General features: G+C 41.5%; 1 protein-coding gene across 1 annotated transcript in view; it reads right to left on the minus strand.

The window, feature by feature from the left end:
• Positions 1-21186, minus strand: part of oca2 (oculocutaneous albinism II) — a 539836-nt gene that overhangs the window by 279708 nt on the left and 238942 nt on the right. The window contains exons 12-13 of the mRNA XM_060826999.1: positions 18152-18208; positions 2162-2286 (exon numbers count right to left, since the gene is read on the minus strand). Coding sequence (XP_060682982.1) covers positions 2162-2286; positions 18152-18208 — 182 coding nt within the window. The remainder of the gene's footprint in view (positions 1-2161; positions 2287-18151; positions 18209-21186) is intronic.

The raw sequence follows: 21186 nt of genomic DNA on the forward strand, positions 1-21186 counted from the left end.
GCATGTCTAATGTCCTTTGGGGAAGCAAGTCCACCATCCTTATCTAGTCTGCCTCCATGGGCTCCAGACTCAAAACAATAGAGTTGACTCTTAACTGCCCCTCGGGGAAACTACGAATAGGCGATAAATGCTGAACTAGCCAGCAACTCCCACATCCAATTGACAATTTTTTAAAAATAGAATCACAGACATCTTATGGCACAGTAGGAGGCCATCCAGCCTATTGTGCCTGCACTGGCAGTTCAAATAATCACCATTTTTAGTGGCAATCTCTAGCATTCCTGGATTTCTTTTTAATAGAATCATAGAATTCCTATAGTGTGGAAGCTGGCCATTTGGCCCACTGTGTCCATACCAACCCTCCGAACAGCATCCCACCCAGACCCAACCCACCTACCCTACAAGATGGAGTGTATTCAATGGCATTTAGAAAGTTAAAGTTTTTTTAGAATCCCCACAGTTTGGAAACAGATCCTTCGGCCCAACACAAATCCACACCAAGCCTATGAAGAGTAACCCTCCCAGACCGATTCCCTCTACCCTGATTTATCCCTGACTAATACACCTAACTTCCACATCACTGAACACCATGGGCAATTTAGCACAGCCAATTCACCCAACCCGCACATCTTTGGACTGTGGGAGGAAACCGGACCACCCGGAGGAAACCCCCGCAGATACGGGGAGAATGTGCAAACTCCACACAGACAGTCACCCGAGGCAGGAATCGAACCCCGGTCCCTGGCGCTGTGAGGCAGCAGTGCTAACCACTGAGCGACCATACTGCCCTAGAGCATTATTAGAATTTTATGAGAACATTATTGTTTATTGCAAGGGGAATTGAATATAGAGATAGGGAGGTTACACTTCATTTATACAGTGCCTTTGTCAGACAACATCTGGAATATTGCGCACATTATTGTTTGCCTTATTCAAAGAAAGACATAAATATGTTGGAAACAGTTTTCAGAGAAGATTTATCAGACTAATACCTGGAATGGAGATGTTATGCTATGACGAAAGAGAACTGTGATACAAACAGCTAAATTAGTCTCTGCTGGAGTTTGGAAGCCTGATTGAAATCAGATCCTGAGGAGCCTTGACAGAGGTATATGGAAAAGATGCTTCCTCTTTTGGAAGAATTTAGGACTGAGGTCACTATTTATAAATCAGCACCTGTGTGTTTCAAACAGAAATGGGTGAGACTTTGCTAATTAGGGGCTTATGAATCTTTGGAACCCTTCTTCAAAGGTGGTGGATGCAAAGTCTCTACGTATTTTTAAGGTTGGGGTAGACAGATGCTTGATAAGCAAGAGGGTGAAAGGTGGTCGGGTCGGGAACGTGGGTAAACGATGATAGGCCTTTAGAATTCTCTTTCACAAACAATATTGATGGTACATCAATTGTTAAGTGTAAATCTGAAACTGGTAGCTTCCTATTCACCAAGATATGAAGGGATATGGGGAAAAAGGGACTGATTTTTGGTGTTAGGTTGCCACATTAGAGCTAATTGTTATTAATTTGCTTGGAAGGGCCAAGTCCCCTTCCTGCTGCTAGAATTACATGTGAGACAATCTAGTTTACTGAATTTGCTTATGCCAAGGGTGTGTTTTGGGGAAGCAGTATTGGGTCCAGTGACACTTCTTCAGAACTGCTTGGGTAGAGTTCAATAATTGTTGGACCCGAGCACCTTCTCCCAAGTCCTTACCCAACCTCCACACACCAGGCCTTGTCATCAGATGGGCTGCTTACACAAACAACCCATTGTCTGCGACCCATGACCCCATTAGCGGCTATTCATTCTCCCAGGCTGGCCTTTAACCGTTCCTCTATCTGTCCAACTGTTTTTTTCTCTCTCTCTGGGCTCCATCTTCACCTACCTTTTATTCCTCTCGACTCCCCCTACCCTATCTAAAACATTAACACTGTGTCACTCCAAAGATGCTGTCAGACCTGCTGAGCTTTTCCAGCAACTTCTGTTTTTGTTTCTGGTTTCCAGCATTTGCAAATCTTTGAGGGTTTTTTTTGTTTAACCAATTCAAACTTCAATTGACTCCTCAAATCCATGCCCCCACCCCAACCCCTCCATTTCCCCCCTCCAGAGAATAGACAAATATAGCTACAGCGGTGAAGACATTTCACTACAGCACAGAACAAGTACCTTATGGTTACTGGTGTGAAGATAAGCATTGTGGTGACATTGTCCAAGAAAGCTGACAGAATGGCAGCAATGAGGCACAGAATGACGATCATGGTCCAGATTCTTCCTCTAGACAGTTGGTAAGCCTGGAAAATAACAAAATATTCTCCTTAGTTACAGCACTGTAGAACCATAAAAGGGTGCTGTCTTTAATGTCCCTGTACTGTATACGAATTATTGTATTTCATTGAACTAATTTTCAGAATATGTTCTTCAGTGATTTTGCAAATGCATAGAAAAGTCTTTGTCGGTAGCAATTTATGGAACAACATACATAATTACTTATTTCCTAAGAAGGTAGGATGCAATGCAAATAACAAGTTTTGTTAAACTTTTCATGCGACCTGACACAGATGAAAATTATAGCAGCAAACTGGCAATTTGGCTCTTTCTGGATACATGTGATGTAAGATAATAACACCAATGCACATCCAATGACCAAAAGAATACAGGACTGCATGGAACCCTCCAATCACAAGGAATAAATTCAGATTTCTCCAGTTTCCTCATTTCCCCTCCCCCCACCTTGTCTCAGTCGGTTCCCTCAACTCAGCACCGCCCTCCTAACCTGCAATCCTCTTCCTGACCTCTCCGCCCCCACCCCACTCCGGCCTATCACCCTCACCTTGACCTCCTTCCACCTATCCCACCTCCATCGCCCCTCCCCCAAGTCCCTCCTCCCTACCTTTTATCTTAGCCTGCTTGGCTACTCTCTCTCATTCCTGATGAAGGGCTTATGCTCGAAACGTCGAATTCCCTATTCCTGAGATGCTGCCTAACCTGCTGTGCTTTAACCAGCAACACATTTTCAACAGATAACAGCTACTGTGTGATCTATAACGGCTTCTAATGGGACAATACTAAGGCTTTGAGAAATGTATTTTGTCCTGTTTTGTTTGAAAGAAAGGGTGAGAAGGAGGTGCTGAGTAGCCTACTCAGAGCCACTAAATAGTTTGTAAGGCCTTGGGGTTTTTTTCCAAAATTTTGGAACAATAGAAGCAGCCTGAATGGGTTGGGTCACAGAACCAGAATGTTTAGTTTTAGTTTTTCACTTGGAGTCTTGATGATGGATGTGGAAGCTAAATTTCCTCTCTCAGTTACAGCTAAAAGCTGGGGGTTGTCTTCCTGCTGCTAGAATTACATGTGAGACAATCTAGTTGACTGAATTTGCTTATGCCAAGGGTGTGTTTTGGGGATGTTATTAATCGGAAGAGTTCCTGTTTAGTAGTTGAATAAGCTATTACTCTGCTAAGTTTTACAATAGAGTTTTTATTCCAATTCCTTCTTTCTTTTGCTGTATTTTTAACAAAAACTGTATGAATAAAGTTAAAAATCACACAACACTAGGTTATATTGCAACAGGTTTATTTGGAAGCACTAGCTTTCGAAGCGCCGCTCCTTCATCGGGTGTATGAATATAGTTTGTTTTGCTTAAAGCCTGGTAGTTTGACCAATCGAATTGCATCTGGAATGCAGTGCCTGGCACTTGCTTTTAAAATAAAATGTTAAGGTTTAGGCTAGCTTCTTAATATATATATTGAGGTGGTTTGGTCTGGTCCATAATATTAATCAGGTGCAACTTGCCTCACTGATAACTCATTCATATTGGTCCAGATCTTGCTGTCAAAGTAATAATAAAATTTATTAATATCCTCCATTTTATTAATGGGTAAATGTGCCAGCAATTTGTGGTGAGGTGGAGACACCCCGTGCATTCTAAATCACCATAAAACTACAAGTTTCCTAAAAATGCAACATTTTTCTTTTTCTCTTTCAGAGGCTATGTCCATCATTGACAAGACCATCGTTTATTGCCTTTTCTTAATTACCCTTGCACTGAGTAGTTTACTAGGCCATTTCACAGGTCACTTTAGAGTCAACCACATTGCTGTGGGTCTAGGTGGACAGCACGGTGGCGCAGTGATTAGCACTGCTGCCTCACAGGGCCAGAGACCTGGGTTCAATTCCCGACTCAGGCGACTGATTGTGTGGAGTTTGCACATTCTCCCCGTGTCTCTGTGGGTTTCCTCCCACAGTCCAAAAATGTGCAGGTTAGGTGATTTGGCCAGGCTAAATTGCCCGTAGTGTTAGGTGAAGGGGTAAAGGTATGGGTGGGTGGCAGGTCGGTGTGGTCTTGTTGGGCTGAAGGGCCTGTTTCCACACTGTAAGTAATCTAGAGTCACATATAAGCCAGACTGAGTAAAAACAGCAGATTTTCTTTTCTAGAAAGGATGTTAGTGAGTGTAATGGAAAATTAACAAAATTAACATTTACTCTGAAATCCATTTACTCTGAAATCTGAAAGACAATGCTTTTTTAAATATTAAACCTTTCTGACACTTTGCAACTTTACTGAAGTCTGCAGCTGAGGGACAGCTTGTCTCTGTGGAACTTTGTAAACATTCAAACTGGCCTTGCGAGCAGTTGATTTCAGAGTTGAGCAAAGAAAAACAGAAGAACTGTTATGTCCAAGACAAGGGGATGAGAGAATAATGACTTGAGTTTTCCCAGTCTTTACCCTTGAGAGCATGATAAGAAACAGTATAAGACGAGTATCTGAATTATGCTCAGGGCCTTGCACAAGGCATTTCTGTCAAGTGCATGTGGTCCCTCTGCAATGCAGAGGCTAAAAAAAGTTAACAAAGCTTTTTGATTGCTGTTGCCAATAGTTAAGTCGAGTCCATTTAATTTCCATGTGAGTCAGGTGGATTTTCATGACAATTGATAACAATTTCCTGATCACTGTGATGAGATGAGCTTAAGAAGTCCAGGCTCATGATGAAATTTAAATTTCTTCAGTGATGTAGTTTGAAGTCAAATCCCCAAGGCATAGTGTGAGTCTCCAGTTCATTAAATTAGCAACATTACCACCATCTCCCAAATGCTTGCTGCAAAAATACAGGACACTACTTATAAATGACTAGCTCTATGCCACGGCCATGCCACTGAACCTGTCTGGTCTAGAAATGGAATAAAGTGATCTGTAAAGCCTCACAGCTTACAATTCCAGCAGCAGCTTACAGGTAAAATCATTTTTAAGCTGGATGTTCAGTGGAAAAATCTAACTAATGGGGCGTACTGTGAGATACCCAACTCCACCAAAAGCTGGGTTATTGTCCCAATTTGAAACTATTCCAGAATATGCGGAAACTTCTGGAAGCTGTTTTTAGAATATGTTTGTTTCAATTAACACATGAAAATGAAATTAAAAAATTAAAATGCAGTTTTGTTTTTCTTTTGGCCATCTCTTTGTCTCATGACTAGCGACATTACAATTATGTCATGTTTGGTTGATTATTTTCCTTTTCTTGTAATAGTGTTAATTACTGGAAAGCACGAATTGGAATTGAATTAAAGCTAACTGCTGATAGCAGGCTCATATTATTCACAGGCCAAGCTTTTCAGACTTCAGTGCTAAATGCAATTACCTTTTACTTACAGATTTCAAGCCAAAGCATCCCCAGTCGCAACATAACTCTTTATCAATGTCTCTGAGTAGCATAGGGACCACTTTGAAAGTTCAGAGAACTACTTCAAATGATTACCTCTAATACGGTTAAGTAATAAAGCAGCCCACAGCAGGCTACGGAAGCAGTTGGACAATATCCAGATTTCAGTCAACAAGTGACCAGTAATATTCATATCACGTAGAATATTACATTTTCACATAACAGTAGCTCAATGACAGCATTTCCCCAGCCTTCAACAGCATGAAAATTAGTGAGTATTGTGCCATCAATATCTTATCACTGATTAATCATTTAATTGAATCAGTCACCTTAGCACATGGGATCAAGAGCCCATCACCGGTGGGGTACCCTGTCATGGTTGGCTTCTCAGTTGGCTCCCCAAAGCTTCAACAACAACAAGACAGAGGTCAAGAATTTGACAAAATACTCCTCACTTCTCAGGATGAATGCAGCTATATCAGTACTCAGATACGTTCACACCATCCAGGATGCAACAGTCGTGCCTGCTAATTACCTCTATTACCACCCACTTCTTCACTATTACAGCAGATATGACCAGCAGGAACCCACAAAAGATCACTATATTAACACTTCCTGTGGTGTTAGTCTCTGAAAGGTTTAATGCCAAGGAGCGTCTTAAATACCAATGACAATGATGATGACATCATACAGACTTAGGGGCAAAAACAGCTTAGGAAGTCGAAAAGGAATGCCTTACCTTCTGTGTCTTCAATAGCCTCTGTAACAATCTCTAACACATTAACATCACTTATTCATGGCTGTTAACATGCAATAAACTACACCATGTTTAAGTCTTTTTGTTAGACCAGCAAGTGATTTTCCGCTATCACACTGGTCTAAGCAGGTCCGATAGAACCCTGACCAGAAAAGTGGATGGTGACAGAAGATCTACTAGATGGTTAATGTAGCATGCAGTGTCAAGGAGTCATCCAACAACGGGTGCCTCTAGCTACCACCCAAATAGCATGAATAGACATGTCCCAGGAATACCATTCTCAACAAATTGCACACCAGCCCCACTTTGACATAAACCTACATTCAATCACTCTCACAAAGTCAATATTCTAGAAGTCCCAACCACACAGGATTGTCTGAATACCATCACTATATGTACTGCAGCAGCTAAACAGTCAAATGGACAACTAAAAATGTATGAAAAAGTACAGAGTCTCAGCCATATCAATTTCCTGAGAACAAATCAGTATTTTTCAACTTTAATTAGTCTGCCAACTCTTAAAATATTGATCTCTACACAGTAGGATGAGAAGCAATGGACAATAAATGTAGAACTGCTGATAGACAAAATTTAGTGTGCATTTTTAATCTTTATAGTTTGAAATCCTTAGTTTGCCAACAAAATTTAACAAACTCATTGATTCTTGTGTGAGAAATCCAATGCTGAGTGCAATAAAAGGATGAAATCGAAAGAATCCTTATTCCAAATTATTTAACAATGATGCAGAGGGTAAATATGTTTGTATAATAGTGTTTTCCATCCAGCCATGCATTAGGCAAGGGCAGAAATAGATGGGTCCCATGTACCCAATGCCTTGACAAAATAGTTCTTCAACACTTTATTATTTAGGCAACATTAGTAACACCAATGAAATTGTAGCAATGATAGGAAGGGGGAAAAACTGGCAGAATAGAAATAATGAGCAGAGAAAAACATTGTACAGCAGTCTAGAGAAAAGACATTATGGGCGGCACGGTGGCACAGTGGTTAGCACTGCTGCTTCACAGCACCAGAGACCTGGGTTCAATTCCCGCCTCAGGCGACTGTCTGTGTGGAGTTTGCACGTTCTCCCCGTGTCTGCGTGGGTTTCCTCCGGGTGCTCCGGTTTCCTCCCACAGCCCAAAGATGTGCGGGTCAGGTGAATTGGCCATGCTAAATTGCCCGCAGTGTTAGGTAAGGGGTAAATGTAGGGGTATGGGTGGGTTGCGCTTCGGCGGGTCGGTGTGGACTTGTTGGGCCGAAGGGCCTGTTTCCACACTGTAAGTAATCTAATCTAATCAAGACATTGATCCGAAAATACTCTACAAACAACAGAAATTACATCCAGGTACACATGAAACTTTGTCTCTTACGTATGAGCAACCAAATAGGCCATTCAGCCCGTCGAGTGCTCTGCCATTAAACAAGATCCTGGCTGATTGATTTGTGTTTCTGATTCTGCATTACCATTTGCACCAGATAAACTTGCCTAGCAAGAATCTAACCACTAAAATAAAACAATTGCAAATGCCTGAAATCTGAAACAAAAACTGTAAGTGTTGGAGAAATGCAACAGGTCTGCCAGCATCACCAGAGAGAAAAACAGAGTTAACGTTTCAACTCCAGCGAGTCCTTCATTAAAGCACAGTTTCTCCAGCACTTGGTATTTGTTTAAGAATCTCTCTGCCTCTGTCTTATAAAATACTCAATAATCTCACCTCCACCACTCCTGAGGCCCAGAGGTCCAAGGTGTAAAGCCCTTTGAATGAAAACATTTCTCATCTCAGTCCTAAGTGGGCGACCCAAAACTGCATTCACAAGAGAAAACCCCCTTTCCATGACTGTCTTGACAACAGCATGCAGGATATTATACATTTTAATCAAGTCACCTCTCACTCTTCAAAATTCCAGCAGAGACATGCCCAACCTGGCTTACCTATCCCCATTAGGTATCCCATTAATTCCACCTATTAATCCAGTAAATCTCCTCCAAACCACTTCAAACATATTTACGCACTTCCCTGAATGAGCAGATTAGGTAGAGGTATTGCAACTTGTGTAAAAAAAGTCATAAACAAAATTGTATAGCCCTGAGAGAAGCCATTCAGTCCATTTTGCTTGTGCCAGCACTTTGAAAGAACTATCTAATTAGACCTACTCCCCATCACCTAGAATTTAGTTTCTTTTCAAGCAGACATTCAATTCCCTTCGGAAAGTTACCTTTGAATCCGCTTGCAAAATCATTTCAGGCGGTGCATGCCAGATCACCACATAAAAAAACGTTCTCTTCATTTACTCCCTCTCATTCTTACATCACTCAGTTCCCACCTCAGGCGACTGTCTGTGTGGAGTTTGCACATTCTCCCCGTGTCTGTGTGGGTTTCCTCCGGGTGCTCCAGTTTCCTCCCACAATCCAAAAACGTGCAGGTTAGGTGAATTGCTAAATTGCCCGTAGTGTTAGGTGTAGGGAATGGGTCTGGGTGGGTGCGCTTCAGCGGGTCAGTGTGGACTTGTTGGGCCGAAGGGCCTGTTTCCACACTGTAAGTAATCCAATCTAATCTAATCTAATCTAAACTACCTTAAATCTGTTTCCTTTGGTTACTGACCCTATTGGTAGTAGAAACAGTTTCTCCTTACTTATACTATCAAAACGCTTCAAACTTTTGAGCACCTACTGGTAGGGAGATTTGCTAGAGCTGCTCGGAAGGATTTAAACTAGTGAGGGTAGTGGGGGGGGGGGAGTGAGGGGGAGCATGGAGATAGTGAGGAAAGAGATCAATCTGAGACTGGTTCAGGTGGGAAAGGGACAAGTCAAACAGTCAGGGCAGGCAGGGACAAGGTAGGACTGATAAATTAAACTGCATTTACTTCAATGCAAGAGGCCGAACAGGGAAGACAGATGAACTCAGGGCATGGTTAGGAACATGGGACTGGGATATCATAGCAATTACAGATATATGGCTCAGGGATAGGCAGGACTGGCAACTTAATGTTCCAGGATACAAATGTTATAGGAAGGATATAAAGGGAGGGGCAAGAGAAGAGGGGGAGTGGTGTTTTTGATAAGGGATAGCATTACAGCTGTACTGAGGGAGTATATTCCCAGAAATGCATCCAGGGAAGTTATTTGGGTGGAAGTGAAAAGTAAGAAAGGGATGATCACCTTATTGGGATTGTATTATAGACTCCCTAATAGTCAGATTGAAATTGAGAAACAAATTTGTAAGGAGATTTCAGTTATCTGTAAGAATAATAGGGTGGTTATGGTAGGGGATTTTAACTTTCCAAACATAGACTGGAACTGCCATATTGTTAAGGGTTTAGATGGAGAGAAACTTGTTAAGTGTGTACAAGGAAATTTTCTGATTCAGTATGTGGATGTACCTGCTAGAGAAACTGCAAAACTTGACCTATTCTTGGGAAATAAGGCAGACGGGTGACTGAGATATCAGTGGGAGAGCACTTTGGGGTCAGCAACCATAATCCTATTTGTTTTCAAATAGTGATGGAAAAGGATTGGCCAGATCTAACAGTTGAAGTTCTAAATTGGAGGAAGGCTAATTTTGATGGTATTAGGCAAGAATTTTCAAAAGCTGTTTGGGGGCAGGTAAAGTGACAGCTGGAAAATGGGAAGCCTTCAGAAATGAGATAATGAGAATCCAGAGACAATACATTCCTGTTAGGGTGAAAGGAAAGGCTGGTAGGTGCAGGGAATGCTGGATGACTAAAGAAGTTGAGGGTTTGGTTAAGGAAAAGAAGGAATCATCAGTCAGGAATAGATAGGATAGATTGAGTGAATCCATAGAAGAGTATAAAGGCAGTAAGATTATGCTTAAGAGGAAAATCAGGAGGGCAAAAAGGGGACATGAGAAAGCTTTGGCACATAGAGTTAAGGAGAATCCAAAGGGTTTTTACAAATACATGAACGACATAGGGTAACTGGGGAGAGATTAGGATCAAAGATCAGCAAAATGGCCTTTGTGTGAAGCCGCAGGAAATGGGGGAGATACTAAACAAGCATTTTGCATCGTTGATTACTGTGGAGAAGGACATGGAAGATATAGAATGTAGGGAAATAGATGGTGACATTTTGAAAAATGTCCATATTACAGAGGAGGAACTGCTGGATGTCTTGAAACACATAAATGTGGAAAAATCCCAAGGACCTGATCAGGTGTACCTAAAACTCTGTGGAAAATGAGGGAAGTGATTGTTGGGCCCTTTGCAGAGATAGTCACAGGTGATGTGCTGGAAGACTGAAGGTTGGCTAACATGGTACCACTATTTAGGAAAGGTGGTAAGGAAAAACCATGGAACTATAGACCAATGAGCCAGATGTCAGTGGTGTGCAAGTTGTTGGAGGTACACAATTTACATGTATTTGGAAACACAAGACTGATTAGGGATAGTCAGCATGGCTTTGTGCATGGGAAATCATGTCTCACAACACTTGATTGAATTTTGGAGACTGATTAGCAAGGTTAGATCTCATGGAATACAGGAAGAACTAGCCATTTGGATACAGAACTGGCTTGAAGGTAGAAGATCGAAGGTGGTGGTGGAAGGTTGCTTTTCAGACTGGAGGCCTGTGGCCAGTGGAGTACCACAAGGATTGGTGCTGGGCCCACTACTTTTCATCATTTATATAAACGATTTGAATATGAACATAGGAGGTATAGTTAGTAAGTTTGTAGATGACACCAAAATTGGAGATACGGTGGACAGCGAAGAAGGTTCCCTCAGATTACAACGGGATCTTGGTCAGGTGGGCCAATGTGCTGATTGGCAGATAGAGTTTTATTTTGAAAAACACAAGGTGCTGCATTTTGGGAAAATAAATCTTAGCAGGATGTATACACTTAATGGTAAGGTCCTAGGGAGTGTTGCTGAACAAACAGGCCTTGGAGTGTAGGCTCATAGCTCTGTGAAAGTAGAGTCGCAGGTAGATAGGATAGTGAATAAGGTATTTGATATGCTTTCCTTTATTGGTCAGAGTATTGAGTACAGGAATTGGGAGGTCATGTTGTGGCTGTACAGAGCATTGGTTAGGCCACTGGTGGAATAATGCATGAAATTCTGGTCTCCTTCCTATCAGAAGGGTGTTGTGAAACTTGAAAGGGTTAGAAAAGACTTACAAGGATGTTGCCAGGATTGGAGGATTTGAGCTATAGGGAGAGGCTGAATAGGCTGGGGCTGTTTTCCCTGGAGTGTCGGAGGCTGAGGGGTGACCTTATAGAGGTTTATAAAATCATGAGGAGCATGGATAGGGTAAATAGACAAGGTCTTTTCCCCAGGGTCGGGGAGTCCAGAGCGAGAGGGCATAGGTTTAGGGTGAGAGGGGAAAGATATAAAAGGGAACTAAGGGACAACTTTTTCATGCAGAGGGTGGTGTGTCTATGGAATGAGCTGCCAGAGGAAGTGGTGGAGGCTAGTACAATTACAGCATTTAAAAGGCATCTGGCTGGATATATGAATAGGAAGGGTTTAAAAGGATATGGGCCAAGTGCTGGCAAACAGGACTAGATTAGGTTGGGATATCTGGTTGGCACAGATGAGTTGGATGCTGTACAGACAATGCTGCACATCTCAATGACTCTCTGAATCTACGACATAGATTCTTTGGTAAGCCACCAGTGTGGATCAAGAAGCCACCATTTATGCAGAATGCAAGATTTTCAATCCTTGTCCTCCCTGGGAGAGAGACAGTATCTCGATCGATAGTTCAATTGTTTACACTGAACTCCTTTTCAATCAGAGATGTTTGGACATAGTTGAATTTTTCAAGGAGCCACAGGCCAGGCTTGGCATTCTAATAGCAAGTCAAGCACAGTGTGCAACTTGGCAAAGAAAATACTCATTTCACATTCCCTTCCTCATCAGGCACAAAACCAAACTTTTTCATTATTCAGCTAATTCTACATATAAAAACATCCCTTTCAAAATTTGACTTATAATTTTCTCTCTCTCTCCAGCTCATTTAAATTTCAATTAATTTATCATTCAGCATAACTATCCATTTGAGTTGCAAAATGCAATTTTAAAAGCATGCATTTAATTCAATTTATGCTTTGCCATCAATGATGAAGTTTGGATGCTTTAATGGCCAACATTAATTTGACAACATTAAGGCACAAGAACCAAAAAGCATAAATTATTCCTTCATGAAAGGAAAATGATGCAAAAGATTGGAAGGGACTTTTTAGTTTCTACTCAAATATCACAGCTTACCATAGTTCACTTCCGATCAGCCATTAAAAGTTCGATATTTCATTGGAAATTTTTGGTAAGCTCAGATGGGATGGCATTTCCTGTGAGTTTTTTCCAGAAGAATCAAATGCAAAGTCAGTTTTAAGATTCTCCAAATCCAAAATGAATTATAAAGAGAGACTTCCAAACTGGACTCTGTTTAAACTGGAGGAGAAGGAAAGACTGGGATCGATCTCACAAGATCCCTCAAGGTCCTACGGGAAACTGTGAGTTGAAATCTGAGGAACTGTTTATCGCAAAACTGTGAGAAATAGGACTAAGCAGTGAGTGATCTGGCTTGATGCACTGCTCAAACCTTCGTTAAGATCATGACTGATCTGAATGTAACCTTAAGTCCCTTTTTCGGTGTATCCCAATAACTCTCAACTTGCTCAAAAATCTGTCCAACTAAGCCTTGGATATATCCAGTAACCGAGTCTCCAGTGCTCTCTGTGAAAGAGAAATTCACAGGCTCACCTCAGAGCCCCCTGATGTTTACACTGTCTAGTTGCCTATTTCTAAACTCATAAGAGGGAAACATTCTCTCAGCATCTATCCTGACAAAGCTCCTTGGGGCTTTATTTGTTTTGATAGCATCACCTCTCATTGAGTATTGGCACACCCTTTCCTCAGTGGATAATCTTTTCATCCCAGGAATCAGTCTAGAGACCCTTCTCTTTTCCAATGCAAGTATTTTCTCCTCAAAAAGCCAAAACTGTATGTAGCATACTAAGTACAGTCTCACCAATCCCTACATGGTTGCATCATCACTTGCCTAATTTTAAACTTCAGGCCATTTGCAACAGAGGCCAATATCCTATTCCTTAGTGCGTCAAATAAGTCATTTTGGTCTCAAAACATTAACCCTGTTGTTCTTTCCAGAGATGTTACCCAGCCTGCTGGGTTTCCCTTGAATTTTCAGTTTTATTTCAGATCTCCATCTCAGCAATATTTTGTTTTTATTCCAACGTTTTATTTGCGCTCCCGCTCATCTGTATACCTGCATGCTAACATTTTGCTCATTAACACCCAACTCCCTCCGTACAGCATTCGGCAACCTTGTTCCATTTAAATAATAGTGTACTCCACCTACCAAAGAAGATTATACTCCTTCTCACGTCTCAATCTATAATCTCTTTGCAGAGTCATTGGCTCCTCCTCAAACCTTGCCTTCCGAGCTATATTTGCAATGTCAGCAAATTCGACTGCAATGCAGTCAGTGCCTTTATTCAAGTGAGTAACATACATTGAAAATAATTGAGGCCCTAGCACTGATCCCTGTGGAACTTCACTAGTTGCAGTTTGTCAACCTAAAAATTTGGGATTTGGTCTGATTCTTTATCCCCTGTTTGCTCTTCGGAACTAAAGGGGACTAGAAAATGATGCTTTTACGCTGTTGACAAAGGGGGAGGAGGAATGAGTGAAACAGATGGTGAGGATGTCCAGAGTAAAACACAGAGAGTGTCCATGGCAGTAGAGGAGTGATGATAGTTGCAAACTATATGCTAAGGGTAAATGTGAATAGAGAGGAACCTCGATTATCCGGCATTCAATTCACCGAATTTCGGATGATCCAAGCGAGATCCTGATGTGTGGCTGACTATGTTGTCCAGCATTGATTATCTGGCATTCAATTAACTGAACAAAATACTCCCCGCCCGCGTCCTTTGAATAATCAAGGTTCCTCTGTAGTTGAAAATAGTTCAGCTCTGCTGAGAACAAACCCATACGAAACAAGACACTGGGTTGGGGAAGGGCTGTGGGAGAGGGAGAGGGGGGTAAACTTCATTCTCTGAAGTCACTGAACTTAGTGCCAAGTCTTGAAGACTAAAGCACAAATGTTTCAGCTTGTAGGACTCAACACTTCAGTGATCAACAACTTCAAAGCATAAACATTGCCCCCCTATTTTCAATACATCCCTTCCCCACAGCCTTTGTTGTATCTTCTGTCTCTATTTTAGATCTCCATCATCTGCAGTTCTCTATTTTTAGGCAAATATCGCAAGTTGAAATCCTATCTGGCTTTTGAGACAATTCCACAGCAAAATCTTGAAGAGAAGTAGAGCACTTGGAGCGACATGGTGGCTCAGTGGCTAGCGCTGCTTATTTAGGGCACCAGGGTCCTGGGTTCGATTCCCACCTCAGGTGACTGTCTATGTGGTATTTTCACATTCTCCCTATGTTAGCATGGGTTTTCCTCTGAGTGCTCCAATTTCCTCCCGCAGTCCAAAGATGTGCAGGTTAGGTGGATTGGCCATAGTAAATTGCTGAGTGTCCAAAGACGTATAGGCTAGGTGGGTTATCCATGGGAAATGCAGAGCTACAGGGATAGGGTCGGAGTTGGGTCTGAGGGGGATGCTCTTCGGAGAGTCGGTATGGACTGGATGGGCCAAATGGCCTGTTTCCACACCAGAGGAATTCTAAAATTCTCCAAAAGAACAGTGCACACAGGAGTAAGAGTTTGAAAGGTGCTTGAGGTATGCATACCTGGTGACTGGTGGACTCCCCTTAATATGATAAGAAATTCAGAAAAATAAATCAAAGATCAGAAACCGCTGTGACAGTGGATGGATATTGCATGTGTATATCATGCTTTCTTTCTGCAATCATAAGTACAGATGTTAATTTCTCTGCTATAACAGTCCTCAGATGATTGCAATAGATTCAACAATCATGTGGGTCACTGCCTTGGTTCAGGCTGCACACCCAAGTTTGAGCTGGTAATCCAAGTGAGTAGTTTTTCAAACTGGGGTTCACAGACCCAACCCCACTTGTGGGCAACCAGTTAAGAGGAATCAAACAGGCTGTGACCAAATACATGTTCCACTCCCAAATTACCACACTACCCAATGTGCCTCAATTCTCCTCTGCATCCTTCCCATTCTCTCGATTCTCTCCCCACTTTCCTCTGCCCCTTGCTCATGTGGTCATTATTCCATGGGCAGTTTTGATACATTGCTGTTCACAAATTAGCTGCAGTGTTTCATACATACTTTCTAGCAATTTCAACAATGATGACGTTTGAAAGGTAAAGTGCTTTAGGGTATCCTGGGAATGCCGAAGGTACAATACAAATCCAGGTCAAGGCATTGTCAGTGGCAATTGCTACAGTTCTACAACTAAGAATTCCCACCCTGAAGTACAAACCTCCTGCAACCTACAGTTTTCAGCCCATGGACAGTGCGTTACCAAGCATTACAAAGCAATATCATTTAAAGTTGTCTCCAATTAATGCCACACAGCTCGCACAGAATTGATTAACTTCTGAATTCCAAGTGCTATTCAAATATAGCCAAACTCACTTCAAAAACATATCGACAAATACTATTCATAAATTCTTCCTATGTTCGCTTTGAATTTGGTATTGCATCATTACCTTTGCTCTCAATGAAGCTTGATTCTATGTCCATTTCACAATTCTTTCATCTGCATTTCTCTTGCTCCAGATTCATTTTCCTGACACATTACAATTAGGCTTTTCTCAAGCATTTGTCTTGACTGTATACACATATGTCATGCAAAAAGCTGATTGGTGCAGAATTACTTTCAGACCATTCATCACAATGGACTGAGAAATAACGTGTAGGCAAGTAAAGCACATTTGAATGTTTATTCATGCACATTAACATATTATAAGTAATAAATTAGAATAATCTTCTGCAGATAACCAAACATATTTTAGTTAGTTTTTGTAAATATTCAGGTCCACTAGACCTGAACTCACGAATTGTATCACTCTAATAACCAATGTCTACAGTGAAGATGCACAAATTTACTGCCTAAATCATCTGTATTTCGATTATGAGCTTTTGTGGAAACAATGCTGCATTAGTAAACAAAGACTATCTATGAAGTGCATCCTTTTAAAAACTGATTTCCATTCTTTGGACTGGATACTAACTCATGAAGGGAACAAGGAGACTGGTTTCCCATTGGAAGAATGGGAAGAGGAGGCTTCTCAATGATCCTGATTAACTTAATGGAAGAACTTGACATTTTGCCTCCACCTTCCAACTGCAAAGAGGCTTAAGGCAGAGAGGTCTCTGGGAGCAAAAAGGTTTCTGGGGAGGTGGGCGTAGGTCCTTGGAAGTGGATAGAGGGGGGGGAACAGTCTATGGATCTGGATCATCAGGGAAGCGGAGGGATAGGGAAGCAGAAAGTCAGGATCCGTATCGAGGGAGGGTAGAGCAGAGGGTGACGATGGAATGGGTTCTGACAACCATCAGGGTAATGAGGTCAGGAACGGGCTGGTGTCAGGCTTAGATGGAAAGCCTCACAGGAGATCGGAAGAGTAATGAGGAGCTTGACAGAGGTCATGGGCAGATTGTAAGCTTCACCGAGATTAGAGGAGTTATGAGAGTAGGTAACTGCTGCGGTGATTGATGGATTATGGTGGGATGGGGGGTGGGTAGGCAGGGGATAGTGTCAGGGCCAGAAGGCAGGTGAGGTGTTGTGGACAGGGGTGGGGATGGAAATGGTGATCTGGATGGTGGGGTCGGGGTGAGGCAGTGGTCGATGAAGCAAGTAAACCAGATTCAGTGGGAAAGGCATTTACCCCAAAGGAACAAGCAACCCTTGCCTCCTTTCACACAACAGATTTCCTGAAGCCTGGAAAGTTCTGCTGCTGGCCAAGGTTAATTTGTTTTTATACATATGCCCTATTTATTTTCCTCGATGAGGGAGTGGATCTGATGTGAAGGTGGGAGGGGGTAATATTTTCCAATCAAACTGTTCAGCGATGTTATTACACACATCTGAAGCAGGCGGGACTTGAACTTGGATTGCTCTATCCAGAGGTAAGGACACTACCACTGCGCCACAAGAGCTCTCCAAGGTTAATATTAAAATAATGGTTTAATATGTAGCATACAGACTCATTACAAGATTTCAATCACTTTGTGACAGAGGATTTATTGTCGATTCAGCTGACCCATCTTTTTTAAATCAGGTGTGGGCTTGTTGGAACTGCTTTGGAAGCAGAATTCAGATGTTTCATATTTAGATTAGATTAGATTACTTACAGTATGGAAACAGGCCCTTTGGCCCAACAAGTCCACACCAACCCTCCAAAGAGCAACCCTACATTTACCCCTTCATCTAACAATTTAGTGTGGCCAATTCACCTAACTTGCACATCATTTGGACTGTGGGAGGAAACTGGAGCACCCGGGGAGAATGTGTTACTTCCACACAGAGAGTTGCCCCTGGTGGGAGTTGAACCCGGGTCCCTGGCGCTGTGAGGCAGCAGTGCTAGCCACTGAGCCACTGTGCCGACCTCCCCCACCATCCCCGGCTCCAACTAACTTTTCTGCCTGGGGTGGTGGGGCATATGGAATCAGAAAGGAGACTTAAAATTCCTCTCTTTGTTTCTCTGTTTGTGTTTAATAATTCTTCAACAGTAGAAAGCTCAAGCTAAATAATGAAATGGGCAGCCCCCCCCCAGACTATCCCTCAGCTTTTCATATCACAGCTGAAGGAAATAACACTTGTCTCACTCACCTTGACAGCACAGTAATCGAAAAAGCCAGTTTCTGAAAATATTGCCACCGAAATCATCTTTAAAAAAAAAATAGCACAATGAATGAAAGAACATTGGTTTCAGCATTTCTCTTTCGATTCTACATTTTTACTCGTATTTCTTTCTGAGGTCATATTTTTTTCCTAATTTGTAAAGCATTGACTAGCAGGTACAGGTACAGAAAATGGAAGCTGAAAATAACTGAGAGAGAGCCAGAATGCTTTTTAATACACCAGCTTATGGACAGTAATCCCATCTGTCTGGTTTTAACTAACAGTAGTTCTCATACTGTGTTTGAAGGTGGAAAGGCACGATGACCTGCACACTATTCCATCAGGACGTGAAGTGCAGAAATCATTCCGTGCTCACATTGACATAAAATCACTTTGGCTGGGATTTCTCATTTCTGCACTCACCAGTTCCTGACTTTCCTTTTGAATAGATTACGTGGGCATAAAAGCAAGGACTGCTGATGGTAGAAGGTGATAATCTAAGTCCTTTTTAAAGGGATGTTAACATCTACTATGAGATAAAAGATCATGTTAAAAATTATATGGAAAATAACTTGAACATTGCTAAAAGGGGGGGGGGGGGCATGTTGCCAGAATGTTTTGTCTTAACCCTAACCTTAACTCATCTGGACAAATGCAGAACTGCCAACTTTCAAACAATCACAATAATTTATAACACACGACAAAAGGTGGCTGATTGGTTGGCAAATTGACTGATTGACCCAGGATGGACAAAGTATCAGGAATATATGCTACCCAGACTCCTGGATAATTGGAAAAGATACAATATCTGTTTGCATATTCCTCTGGTTTGCAGTGAAAGGCCCCTGCATATGAATGTACATTGCTTCTAGCAATCTCAAATGAATCATGTTCCAATCTTGAATGGTTAGCTGAAGTTGGTCGTTCATATAGCTATTAGCAAACTCAGGATTTTTCAGTGCTGCCCAATCACATTGAACAGTAGACATTTTTATTGTGTTTTGTAAGCATAACTAGGAGAGCACAGTCTGTCTCTGAATCTGCCTACAACTGAAGAGACTGTTGTTTCATTCCATCAGCCAAACTTTGGGGCAGACAGCTTATGTACTTGACATCCCACTGGCACTGATGAAGTCCTGATGAAAGATCCTGCCCGAAATGTTGACTCCATTGTACCTCGGATGCTGCCTGACCTGCTGTGCTTTTTTGAGTGCCACACTTTATCAAATCTGACTCTCTAGCATCTGCAGTCCTCACTGTCTCCTATCACACTGGCACTGAACTTCATGTATGACGCTGCTTAATTGCACAGTGGACAGACTACATTTCTGCACTGACGGCAGCATCCTCTTAGTGGGGAATAGCATTTGCATAACCATGGAATAGTTATGCCATGAAATGGAAAGTAACTTTGTCCAAAGGCATTGAACATTAATTTGCAAACACCTGGCTTATGGTCAGTGCTATGCTTAATTTTTACTTTTGTCCCCTTGCATATATAGGTCTTGCATGTTAGCATCAGCTGTGGTTGACTGATTATGGGCAATTTGGTCTCTCAATTTGAAAAGTCAGAGGGTCAAGTTCCAAGACTGAAACTTTATTGCATTACTGAGGGGTTGCTGAACTTTTTAAAAAACCCTTCTATCAGATGAGACATCAAACTTCAATCAGTTGGAAATTATTTGGTTATTAGCTGGTGAACTGGGGAAGGGTAGATAGACTAATGATAGATAAAGAGACTATACCTAAAATATTAATCTGCCTATTATTTGTACAAATGGCAATGCAAAGGTTTTACAGTCAAAGGCTATTCTGCAACAGTAATGTTACGCCAGTGTGGAAAAATGACATCCCTATGTTCAATACCAGTAACTCCCAGAGAGAGCAACTAGTCAAACACCCTTCTGGAAGAACAAAGGGTCACAGCCTGGCATTTAGACTGAGCCAATACCAGGGCATCTTCAGGTAATATGGAAATCTGGAATTCTCTCACCACAAGTTATTGAGAGTAGGCCAATTGAAAATGCGAGATTGATAAATTTGTGTTAGACAAAGGCATTAAAGGTTTGAAATAAAGTGGTTAAGTAGAGTTGAGATGTTGTTCAGCCTTGATTTAACAGAATGATAGAATAGGCCAGATATCCTGCTAATAATCCTATATTTCTATCATAATGAAAAATGGGATCCATAAACATGGAGTATATGGGCTTTATAGCGAGGTACCTTAAGTTAGCACCAATGCTGGAATACTCACAGAGAATGAGGTTTATTTTGAAAACATTATTTGTGAATGAACATTCTAAATATCCAAGAGGAGCTAATATGGTGAAGAAGATTTGTACAAGATTCAATTTCAAAGTCAGTATGATGAATGCTACAATTTCCTGTTCCAATTACACTAATCTTGTTTAAGACGACAAGTAATCCATTAATATGACAGCTCGCTGCAGCTTTGTAAACAGACTGGGTAATTTGACTTTAGTGTTCTTTTAGATATATTGCTACAGATTGTACAGTTGCAATGATGGCAAAATTGTCAATGTTCACCATCATTCCAACAGTGAAACTTGGAGCAACTTCTGACATCTGTAACTAAGTGCAGCTAGAGTGGAAGTCCAGGTGTGGTAGTTAGCAATGCCTGCTCCCACAGGCTGTGTTATCAATACCATTGCTGATCAAAATCAGTCAAAAATCTGATTCAAACTTTCACTTCTACACAATTATTCTCTCTACAAGGCCTTGCATTTTACTGTACATATGTTCCTAACAGTGTACCTTGCTCAGATGCTGCCTGACCTGCTGTGCTTTTCTAGCACCACATTCTTGATTCATAATTATTATTATTGCAGAGGTGCTCTGATCATGAAAAACTGATTTTGTGCCTCCAGAATTTTATTTGTTATCTTTACAATCAAAGAAACTAGATTTTTAAAATGCTCAAGAATATTTTTTAGAAGCTCCCTTATGATACTTCAGCACTTTAGTTAATCTCAAGTGTAAGTCCCAAACTTGAACTTGCTGTC

Source organism: Hemiscyllium ocellatum, chromosome 6 (genome assembly GCF_020745735.1).
Source record: "Hemiscyllium ocellatum isolate sHemOce1 chromosome 6, sHemOce1.pat.X.cur, whole genome shotgun sequence".
NCBI lineage: Eukaryota > Metazoa > Chordata > Chondrichthyes > Orectolobiformes > Hemiscylliidae > Hemiscyllium > Hemiscyllium ocellatum.